The sequence below is a fragment of the Eurytemora carolleeae genome, unplaced genomic scaffold (genome assembly GCF_000591075.1).
Source record: "Eurytemora carolleeae unplaced genomic scaffold, Eaff_2.0 scaffold355, whole genome shotgun sequence".
NCBI classification, from domain to species: domain Eukaryota; kingdom Metazoa; phylum Arthropoda; class Copepoda; order Calanoida; family Temoridae; genus Eurytemora; species Eurytemora carolleeae.
In genome coordinates, this window is record NW_019396357.1 from 182,428 (window position 1) to 194,175 (window position 11,748).

Here is an 11,748-nt window from a genome sequence, read left to right on the forward strand (position 1 = left end):
TTTGATACGAAGTACAAAATCTTTTAAAAAATTTATAAATTTTATCTTTTATGTCAAAAATTGAGTATTTCTTTAAAATTCTAAAACTTAACCCCTGAATGGGTATTATCTGCAACAAGTGGCCGTTAGATGGCAGTCAAAAACCTTTTGTGGAAAAGTAGCCTAGCGTGCTGGGACAAAAATAGGCCTGCTAGGTTATCCCGTGCGAACGTATGATCAGTCTGTAAACTTAACCCTTTTTACATTTATTGTGCAGCAGTTAAAAGTCCAATTGTGTTGAACTAATGCATTTTCTCTATAATAGAAAACGATGATTAAACTAAAAAGTTTATTTGTCGACTGCATGACTATTGATTATTTCCTTTCTCCCCTGTAGTAAAATTTCTAGTTTTTAATTTGTTTAAATGATCTTCACATTTTCATCGTCTCTAGAGTGTTAACATTTTTTGCCAATATGGAAAATTTGCAGTTTCTAAAACTATGCAAATCCTTTTAACTTTTTTTGCAATTTTAAAATTATGAATTCATTATTGTTTCTCTTAATAAAGAAAATTATTTTGTTTAACATTAATTCCCCTTGAATTGGGATGCATTTATATATCTAACAACTGCTAAACTAAACGTACCCATGTTTTATTGTATTTTAAAACTTAAAACTTCAGGAAAATGCATAATTTAAAGGGACTGTCAGTATAACTTCAAGTGAGCCTCCAATGGTATACAGTGGCTCGATGAATAACAATACCCTTTTAACTTTCAACTGATTCTTATTAATCTATAGTTAAACTCATTAATATGAATACATCGGAAGAATTTATATAATGTCGCCATGAATTTGAATTTGAGGCTGTCAGTTGTATTTTCCTAAGCTGTCGACGTTTTTTGCTAGAAGCTTAACAGGGATACGTATAGTTTACTAAGACATAATTTCTGTGTTGAGAGTCAACGTTTGTATTGGGAGTAAAGGTTTTCTAAATTAATTTTTGTAAAGATAAAAAATAGCCCTTAAATACACGACACATGACAATTGAAAATAGATAGTTGGGCGCTACATATCATATAACTCTCAGCGGCATTATGAAGTGAAAAGTGATAAAGACGACATTTTAAAATTCTTCTGATGTATCCATATTAATGGACTGTACAAAAACTATTTATATTGTTAAGCTCTTTGTCTCCAAGGTTTTTCATATTTAAGAAATATCAATATTTTTATTCTCGAGGACGCAAAAAATAAAAATTTAAATTTGAATTTACAAAACCGCGTTGTATTCAGAAAGAAACTTTTCTGGGTTTTTATGGGACACAAATAATATCAGCTTAGTTAAGTTCACATTCTCCCCTTTTAATGGAACTAGAACGATATTTGATTGCATTGGTTGCATGGTGGGTCACATGAAATAACGTTTGAAGCTTGAATGAAGGTATGGAGTATGAATAATATTTTACAACAATTACAGAGTTACTAGAAATGATATAAACAGTTTTTAAGGAACTCCCGGGGAAATTTTGTGTTTCCCTTATTTAACAGCGGTAACCTTAACATTTATAAATTCATAGGTTTCTATTTGAAAATTAGCATTTTCAATTGCAGCCTCTCTTTAAAAATGACTCGCGGTTTATAAAAGAAAATGCACAGAATTTATCTTAGTTTGAGATTGCTTGGTATACGCGATGTGAATATTAATTGGAGGATCATTTGAAAATACGTAGTGAGACCCTTTAATTAAAGAATGAATTTAATGAAACTAATTAACTTTAACATATTTAAACCAAGTGAACAATGCGTGTTCCCTAATTAGCTGGCTTCTCAGTGTTTCACTGTCTCTCAACATTAAGCAAACCTAAATACTGGTCATTTTTAACATCACAAATAATTTTAACACTTTTTCTTAGAAATTGGATAAGATAATTATAATCCTTATAAAGGAAATTATTAAAGTTGATTTTTTTAAACCATTCAAATGCTATTGAAGCCTTGGATAAAAAAAGGAATTCTGGGAGGATTGAGTGGAAAAAAAGTGGAAAAATAACAAATTATATTGATATATGATCATAGCTGAAAACTTTAGAATTGGATACCCTTAATTCCGATGTCTTAATCTGAATATCCACCATGGACACTTTTGATTTCTGTTTAATCTTTCTTTATCTATGAATCTTATTCTCTCAATGATTTCAGAAATGTTTGGCTTCTGGTTGCCGCTGTTAGGTTTCTACAATTGACACTCTGATTGGTTGTATTTTAGAAACTTTCCTGGATCTTAAGGTTAATAAAAAGAGAAAATAAAGCATTGATCTCGATATCCACAATTCAAAAGTTTTCAGCTCAGAGTTGATCAGGGGAGAAATAACTGAAATAAAAATATGGAAATTAATCTTGAGGTTCATAAAAAAAGGAGATCAAGCATTGATCTCAATATCCACAATTCTAAGATTTTAAGCTCCAAGCTGAATGCTCTTGTTTTGGATACCCTTAATACCGATCGCTAAATCTCTGTATCTACTGTGGACACTTTTGATTTACCTCGAAATCCTATCTCTCTTTTGGACATCCCTGATGAATTTTGACCAAAGAGAGATGTCCCATTGATTGTACGCAAAATCAATCTTAAGATTATTGAAAAAAGAAGATCAAGCATTGATCTATACAATTCTAAAGTTTTTAGGTTAGAGCTGGGAATTTTTGTATTTTGGAATTCGAGATCGCATTATTCTATATCTTGTGTTAATCTGCAGATTAATTTAATCTTTATACCATAGGTAATCGTGCCCAGTCAGGGGTTAAAGGGAGCTTTGATCAGGAGAGGCGCGAGAATTTCTCTAGAAGGGACTGGTTCAGTTTGTTGTACCGTCCCGTTTTGCTTGGTATAATCTGTTTGTGTAATGTGTACAGTACAGCTCGCTGTAGCTGTGTAGATGTCGGCCAGGTTCTTGAAATGAACCGAACTTAACAATGGAGGAATAACTAAAATAAAAATATGGAAAAGGTATCGTTTTTAAAGCTCCTCAAATTAAAAGTTTAATATCAAGGGATCGTAATTACAAGTATTCAACAAAGAAGTTCCCAGCTCAGATAACTTGGAACAGACATGGAAAAAGTCCACTAATTGTTTACATAAGTAAATTGTACAGTAATAAAATAAATCATGCAAATATATTCATACCAGATTAAATATTTTATTTGTTCTAATATCATTATATAATTAATATTATATCATTATATGATTAACTACTGAAGATTATATAAGTTTATATTCACCAAGAAGAATTCAAATCAACGAGAGGACGCGGCGAGTCGCTCGGTATCAATCTCAGGGTCGACTGCACCAGTCTCTACAGCAGGGTCGACTACACCAGTCTCAACCTCACCATCAACCTCTTCATCATCAACCTCTTCACCATCAACCTCTTCATACTCCTTTTCCATCCAATCAGGTTTCCAGGACTTCTTTATCGTTCCTGTCTCAAGCTTCCACCTGGAGTTAAAGGGAATATATATATACTAGCCTTAGAAGTAAGTCTGAATTAAGATGCTTAATAAATGCATTTTTAAGAATAATCAAGAAAATATATATATTCAATATATAAAGATTACTTATTGGATTAATTTAATGGAAAAGTATATTATTAATGTTAAAATAAATCCAGAACTGGTTTGTTCAGGAAATATACGCATGAGAAAATCCAATTTTTCCTGTTATTTATTAGCATTCAGAACTTTTTTGTTCTTCTTCTTTGATAAGAAGAGTTTATGATTGAAAACATAAGATGTTAATGTTACGTGGAATTCACTTTAGTTTGACGTGGTACAGTAAACCAACTCCACTGTGTACTTTTTCCTTGAAAACTAGGGTGGTAGACATTTATGGAAGTTAATTGATACAACATTTATGAGTGAATTTAAAATTAAAAAGTATTTTTAAAATGTTACTTGTTGCAATCCTCCTGATTACCAATCATTCTCTTAATCATTCCACGAACCCTAGCTCCTATTCCACGCTCCTCGACCCCAGTTTCCTCCTCTTCACAGCCCCAGTGCTTCTATAGATTGAATTCATAAAATCAGATTCACTTACTGGGCATCCAGAGGCCAAATTTAAAGAATTTGAGCCGCGGCTCAAATATGGTTGGTTCCGCTTAAAATTGTATTCAGTTCCTCAGTGTCACTGTCAGCTCATTAAAGTTTTAGCTTTTATGTGTAATTAAGGCCAACACCGTTTTTTAAAAAAGGAAACAAAAATTAAATATTTCGTGGATTTTTGTGTTTTTAATTAGTGTTTAAAAAAAAATTAAAAAAAGGATTCTTGGAAGTTAAATATTTAAGCAACAATCTTCAAGAATTAACAGGAATAAGGCACTTTCGAAGGATCTTTGAGAAATCTCTTGTCTTGAAATCTTTAAAAGCATAAACCTTATTCAATTTATTTTGTTTCTTATACTTTCTCTGTTTTTTGTTATGTTGAATTTTCTCATTACAACTACCTTTCATATTATACTTATTAATTATAATCATATTCAACGTAGAATATATGTGAATTTCGAATATGGATTTGTCTAAGATTTGATGATATATATTTCTCCTTGGCAACGGAAATTAAATAGTAAACCCTTGAAAGCGGAGAACCTTCATTAAATATTTTCTTGTTTACATATATACAGAGTGAGTTAAAGGAACCAGGATTATTTTATGCACAAATTTTTGTTTGCTACAGATTAAAGGTATAACAAAATTGAAGTGCATCGAAATGAAATTCAAAAATATGTTTAGAACACCGAAGAAAAAATTCCGCGAAAATCTTATATTTTGAAAAATGAATTCACGTTGAGAAATATAAAAACGCGGATAAAATTACAATGAAAAAACGACATTAGATTAGAATGACGACCTACCCTCTGTAAACAGATGACCAGCGTATCTCCTATATTCAGATTATCCAGTACTGTATTGTTCTTCCCAGGATATCCGGTTAAAACCTAATGCAAAAAAAATAGAATTTAGACAATACTTAAAATTTTAGAATAGCAAAATCTGTGTGCCACAGACGAAAAATTGAGAATACCATGAACTAGACAGAAAGATAAGGTTAAATTTATGCGACATTACTTTTACGACTTTGTGACCTTGTAACTCCTATAGTTTTGATATAACGCACAAAAATGAGAGAGAAATAATTTAACCGGTTATCTATAGGTTTAAAACTTTTTTGTTTGTAAAGGGAGTAAAGGGAGTTATGATTGAAAACATGTAGGATTCAGCGGAAAATCCTATCAAGAGTCCTTCAAATTAGTTTTTAACTGCTAATAGAAGAAAGTATATATATTTTAAAGATCCGGGCTTAAAATGTTTTAATTAAAAGTGTCTAAAATTTAATTAAAAATATCATTTATATTTAAACCCCAGGCCATTTTGAAGATTATAAAAGCATAAAAAGAATGAGATAGAAATCTACTCATATTATTCTTAGTGGTCAGACGTTTAGTGATATCTTAAAAATTTTGCCTAGTACACTTTCGCATAGTACTCATTCGCCTAATACACTTTCGCCTAGTACTCATTCGCTTGGTACACTTTCGCCTAGTACTCATTCGAATAGTACTTATTCGCCTAGTACTCATTCGCCTAGTACACATTCGCCCAGTACTCATTCGGCTAGTACTCATTCTCCTAGTACTCATTCTCCTAGTACTCATTCGCCTAGTACACATTCGCCCAGTACTCATTCGCCCAGTACTCATTCGCCTAGTACTCATTCGCCAAGTACTCATTCGCCTAGTACTCATTCGCCTAGTACACATTCACCTTGTACTCATTCGTCTAGTACTCATTAGCAGCTAGTACACATTCGCCTAGTACTCATTCGCCCAGTACTCATTCGCCTAGTACTCATTCGCCAAGTACTCATTCGCCTAGTACTCATTCGCCTAGTACTCATTCGCCAGATACTCATTCGCCTAGTTCCCATTCGCCTAGTATACATTCGCCTTGTTCTCATTCGTCTAGTACTCATTAGCAGCTAGTATACATTCGCCTAGTACTCATCCGCCTATTCCACATTTGCCTGTGTAACATTTTGCCTAAATAACAGTTTGCCTGTATAACAGTTTGCCTATATAACAGTCTGCCTATAAAACATTTGAGAGTATTTTTTGCCTAAACCATGGTCCATGATTTTCTTGAAACACTCACAAACTTTGAAACAGGAAACCCCGCTAAAATGATTTGAAAATTCTGAAAATTCAGTTGTATTCTTGAAACCATGTCAGCACTAACCAAAGCAGGAGAATCTAAAAGAAGAAAGCCTTCCTTATTGATAAAAACAACTATTCATAGTTATACATTATCAAAATGTTTTATACGCGAAAAATACACTCAAATGTTATAAAGGCAAACTGTTATACAAGCAAACTGTTATACAAGCAAACTGTTATGAAGGCAAACTGTTACACAGACAAAATGTTATACTGCAGGCGAAAGTGTTCCAGGTGAATGTGTACTTGACGAATGAGCACTTGGCGACTGAGTACTAGACGAATGAGTACTAGGCGAATGAGTACTAGGCGGATGAGAACTAGGCGAATGAGTACTATGCGAAAGTGTACTAGGCAAAATGTTACTTAAAGGAATTAACTTTATCCGCCAAACTACAACAGTTACTGATTAATGTTTCATGAGCTGGATATTGTGGATATCGATTGAATCCTGAAATGTAGAGATTAAGCATTTATTCTCAAATAAAGAGTGGATCGGGATCAAGTGTTCGGGATTATGAGTATCCAACATTAAAGTTTCAAGCTCTGAAGGGATTAAGTACTAAAGAGTTCCCGCCCGCCCCTGGTTGTCCAAAATACATATTTGATGTTTACCTCAGCATTTACAGCTTCTTCGGTACACCCAGCATCATCAGTAGCGGAGACAGGAATAAAAAACTTGGATCTCTGCAAAATTAAAAAATTTCGAACTTTTATTTTTTTATTTGATAATCAGATTTTGCAAACTTGCCAGATTGAACGAATAGCGAGAAACCAAGTAAACCAGTATTTTTATTTTAGTCTAAGTACTTCTATTACTTCGCCTTTTTATTAAATTTTGTCTCATTTTTGGGGGGGAATATTTCATACAGATAACACAAATCTAAAGTTTTCAGGGACCTGGACCAGACAGCTGGGTAATGAGGTTCCCGGGTTTCCTGGCACTGTATAATCTTATAGAATTCATCAATGTTTGTTTTAACCCTTGTATATGTTTACACATATATTTGCCTAATATTATTTATTTATATCTATGTTTCAGGAGAAAATGGTTAAATACGTCTTTACACAAGAATGTAGCGTCCATATTAATCCTCAGAGTTGCATTATTCTACGCAGATTGTAAATAATTTAATTAATTTCAGCAACCTATAAATGTCGAATTCAATTCGTTATCATCTTTGACCACCTTTAATTTTTCTCGAACATTCCGATAAAACTCGGCCTGGTGGTTAATTGTCAAACTTTATGAATTATAATTATCTAATCAACAATTAATGATTTACCGACTCATGATGTCCATGATGTCCATGATGTCTATGATGTCCATGACGATGATCTGCAGCACGACGAGCTGCCACGAGCTGAAAAGCTAAAGCCAGCAGGACTACAGCAATCTTCATCTATAGATAAAGAAACTGAGTGTTTGCCACAAACTCAAATGTATTCATCCATATTTCGTTGCGACCTGATGATGTAAAACTCTTATATTTCAAAGGAACTGAGTCTTTGCCGCAAAATCTGATTTTCCAATCCCTATATTTTTGTAATATCATGTCGTATACCTTAGATATTTCAAACTATGAATTCTGTTAGTTCGAATATTCTAGTAGTTTGAAATATCTAAGATTTAAACCATCAGGTTTAAAATATATAGGAATTAGACAATTTGAGTTTGTTGCAGAGACTCATTTCAATTAGACTATTTTATCAAACAGAATTCATAGTTTGAAATATTAAAGGTCTACGACATAGGGTTGCATCTAGGGGTTAGAAAATCAGAGTTTGTTGCAAAAATCAGTTTCTTTATTTATAGATAGTCTGATAAATTGTTGCATTTCTTTAGATAAAAAATGTATAAATGTTGCACCTAAGATTACTCCTTCATCGTTATGATTACCGTTTCTGTGTCCCCCAGTACATTTAAACTAAACCAAATATAAAAACAATGTCTTGAATAATTCTAAATATGGCTTAGCTTAAAACCATTATCAGCGATATAATACAGTGGATCCCATAAAACTGTGAAAAAGTAAGACGCCTTTTAGTTATAAATAGTCAATACACTTCAAACACAGCAATTGTCCAATGGACACGTAGACCATTGCAATTGAAAACTTGACTTTCAAGATGCAAATTAATTTACGTAAACATCAAATACAATGTCGTCTTCCTATTCTACAGTTTAATAAAGAGCCTACCTCTTCCGTGTGAAATGTTAACTGGATGAAATTAAACCTATCTTCCAGTTTTATCCGGATATAGTGCTCATTCATGCGTACAAAGGGCCCCTAGCATGCAGTTTCATTTTTTTAAACAGAGTTACTCAAAAATAATATAAAATATAACTCTAATAATATAACCATCAAAATTATAACGACCAAAAAAATTACCACCAAAAATATAACCATTTTTTTAAAAGAAAAATATAACCATTTTTTAAACAAAAATATATCCATTTTTTTAAAACAAAAATTTAACCCTTTTTTAACCGAAATTATAACCATTTTTCTACTAAAAATTTAACAATTTTTGTACTAAAAATATAAAAAAAAATGTTAACCAAAAATATAAACGTGTTTTAACCAAAAATATAACCTCAAAAATATAATTATTTTTACCAAAAATATAACCTATCGTATTTAGTCGAAAATATAACCATTGCTTAACTTAAAATATATCCTCTTTTTAGCCAACAATATAATTCCACTTTTTCTTTAAAAATATAATCATTTTTATTTAAAAATATAAAAATGTTTTAGACGAAACTGTAACCATTTTTTAACCAAAAATATTACCATTTCTTATCTAAAAATGTAACTGTTTTTTTTAATTCTTAACTTGAAATTAAGCGCTTTTCTAATGATGAGAATCAATTTTTGTTAATGCCTAAATGTGATTCCTCTGAATTGTATTGAATAAAAGCTATTAAGTGCTCTATCAATAAGCAGAATTTCTTGTTAATATAAGAAACTTCCCAACATACGAAGAATCAGTGTAAAAAATCTCCACGATATAATATTTAGAGTTAAGACTTTCAAGACACACGGGAGAACTAGGATATCCAGGGCAAACAAGTCCAACTACAGACCAACAATTCCAACTACAGACCAGCCAGTCCAACTACAGACCAACAAGTCCAACCACAGACCAACAAGTCCAACTACAGATCAACAAGTCCAACAACAGACCAACAAGTCCAACAACAGACCAACAAGTCCAACCACCACAGACCAACCAGTCCAACTATAGACCAAGTTATATTCTCCTGCTGGTTCAATGAACAGAGCTACTGGAGACTTGGAGCAGCTCAAGGATTTAATGCAAGGAACGTTATTTCAGAGGTGTACGCATGTTTTGTACTGCAGTGTACTGTCACTGGGCAGTAATGTAAACACAAGACGGATGTCGAAGCCTGACATGGGATCCATCTTTCACATAAAATAATCAATGAAATATTCTGGTCATAGGACACTATTATGTGAATTATCAAAATTATCAAAATTCAATGTTTTTAACCTCCTCGGATACTAAACGAACACTGATGCATTTATTCTTGTTTACAAATTCCGCCCAGGGAGAGCTGGTTTCAATATGTACGCAGAGTATACGCAACTGCAATTAACTTTCCTTGCATTACATTCTTGGAGCAGCTAGAGTGTTCGTACAGATGAGAACTAGATTACCCCGCCAGTACATCAAAGGCTGCTCTTACTCTCCAGAGGATCCTGAGTACGGAGACGCCGCTCATTGAAGTATAAAGCAGTTGAGGAACAAGAGATCTTGATGCAGGGGACGCTGTTCTTTACAGACAGCTCTTCACAAACTGGTTGCAAGTCCAACAAAGGTAGCAGCTGAGAACCCATTAGGAGCATCTCCGGTTGTAAGAACAGCTAACATAGAAGAGACTCCAGGAACAGCTCCGGTAGTAAAAGTAGCAGCTAGGATTACAGTAGAAGCATCTCATGAATCAGAACAGCTGACCGTGATAGTGAAGTTTGAGGAAGCTGCTCAGATAGATTGTGATCGGGAGCAGCTGAATGAGATATTTGATGTTGAGGAAGCTGCTCAGACAGACCCTGAACTGGAACAGCTGAACTACAGTTTACTGGATAACATATAGATGTAGTAAACGCCAACTCCATAACTTGGACCAATATCTATCCAGGTACAGTTTCGTCTCACTTAGCTATCAATGTTTAAACCCAGATACAATCTTGTTAGCTATCTGTGTCAATACTGACACTAGCAATCAATTGACCAATGTCTCAAACAGGACACAAATCACACGGCTAATATCCGTGAACTATCAACGCCACTTTACTGGGAGCGATATCGTTTGCTATCAACTGGACAATAGCGATCGTATGTTTCAATGAAACCAAATTACTCTCAACACAGTAATCGAACCGGAGTTTCTGTATCAACTTATGTATTTGAGATTTATATATTACAAGTTAAAGTTAATATACGTAATTACAATTTCTACGTCGTTATCTATATCACATGATTACTACAATGATGTTAAGTATTACAGCAAAGATAAAATAGGCGCAATCAATATGTATGTCATTATATATATATATATATATATATAAATCACATGATTTAAGATAATCATGCTACGTATTTATTTGAAACGCAGTTCAATAAATAATGGGTTTTATGTAAAAGTTTACAATCGTAGATAGGTAATAATGTTTACCCAATATTTATAACATAGAGTTAATTAAACCAAAATAAACTTGTACAGATGTGCTTAACATGATTTTTTTTGTATGGATTTCGATTAGATTTTTATATTCCTGTTAAAACACCTTGTATTTGTGTACTCCTTTACTTTTTAGTTTGTCTATTTTGCCATTACAAAAGAAAGCCAAGTAAAATCCTCGAATTAGTAAAACGTTCACCATTTTGAGACATTTCACATTTTGTTTGTTTTTATAACATTTTTTTAAATTATAACAATTGGCATTATTCTATAAGGGTGAATCTTTATCTAGATTTAATTCCAACTGAGGAATTGATCAGACCCATAAAATGTAAATTTAAAATGAAGATTTAAACTGAAATTTTAAGAATATTATGAATAAGCTGGAAACCCTCTAGCACATTGCATGCAGATGAGTAAATCTACTGTATACTGGAATATGAGTAAATCTACTGTAAACTGGAATATGAGTAAATCTACTGTATACTGGAAAATAAAATCTGGAAACACTAAAACTACAAGGTGTGACCAGTTCCAATGAAATAAACAATGTATTTCATCCCAAAAATGCAATTCATGCTAATTTATTTTGCTTTCTAAAAAACACCAAATCATGGTTTTTTGACAAGTCCATTGTACACAATACACACAATTTTCATAAATCAAGATTTTTGTTTTAAAATGTCCAGGGATATTCGGATATCATCAAAATGATCATATTAGCAATTTCTAAACCTAGAACCCGAGTGAGCTGTGTAAGTGTTCATAAGGTTTTTAAGTCTGTT

At 32.7% G+C, this 11,748-nt stretch overlaps 1 protein-coding gene and 1 long non-coding RNA gene across 3 annotated transcripts; one reads left to right on the forward strand and one right to left on the reverse strand.

The window, feature by feature from the left end:
• The first annotated feature begins 2,110 nt into the window (after positions 1–2,110).
• On the forward strand, positions 2,111–2,991 carry LOC111701638 (uncharacterized). Its single transcript, XR_002765240.1, has 2 exons — positions 2,111–2,269; positions 2,764–2,991. It is a non-coding gene; the product is annotated as an uncharacterized LOC111701638 (long non-coding RNA).
• A 173-nt stretch (positions 2,992–3,164) lies between these two features.
• On the reverse strand, positions 3,165–8,543 carry LOC111701637 (uncharacterized). Of its 2 annotated transcripts, none has more exons than XM_023473013.1 (6): positions 8,454–8,543; positions 7,539–7,655; positions 6,868–6,939; positions 4,894–4,977; positions 3,935–4,044; positions 3,165–3,479 (listed from the first exon to the last, which is right to left on the reverse strand). In XM_023473013.1, the coding sequence occupies exons 1-6, from the start codon at positions 8,526–8,528 to the stop codon at positions 3,278–3,280; spliced, it is 660 nt and encodes a 219-aa protein (XP_023328781.1). In that variant the 5' UTR covers positions 8,529–8,543; the 3' UTR covers positions 3,165–3,277. The 2 variants fall into 2 exon arrangements, with proteins under 2 accessions (XP_023328781.1, XP_023328782.1); XM_023473014.1 differs by lacking the exon at positions 8,454–8,543 and adding an exon at positions 8,123–8,167.
• Positions 8,544–11,748: the final 3,205 nt, after the last annotated feature.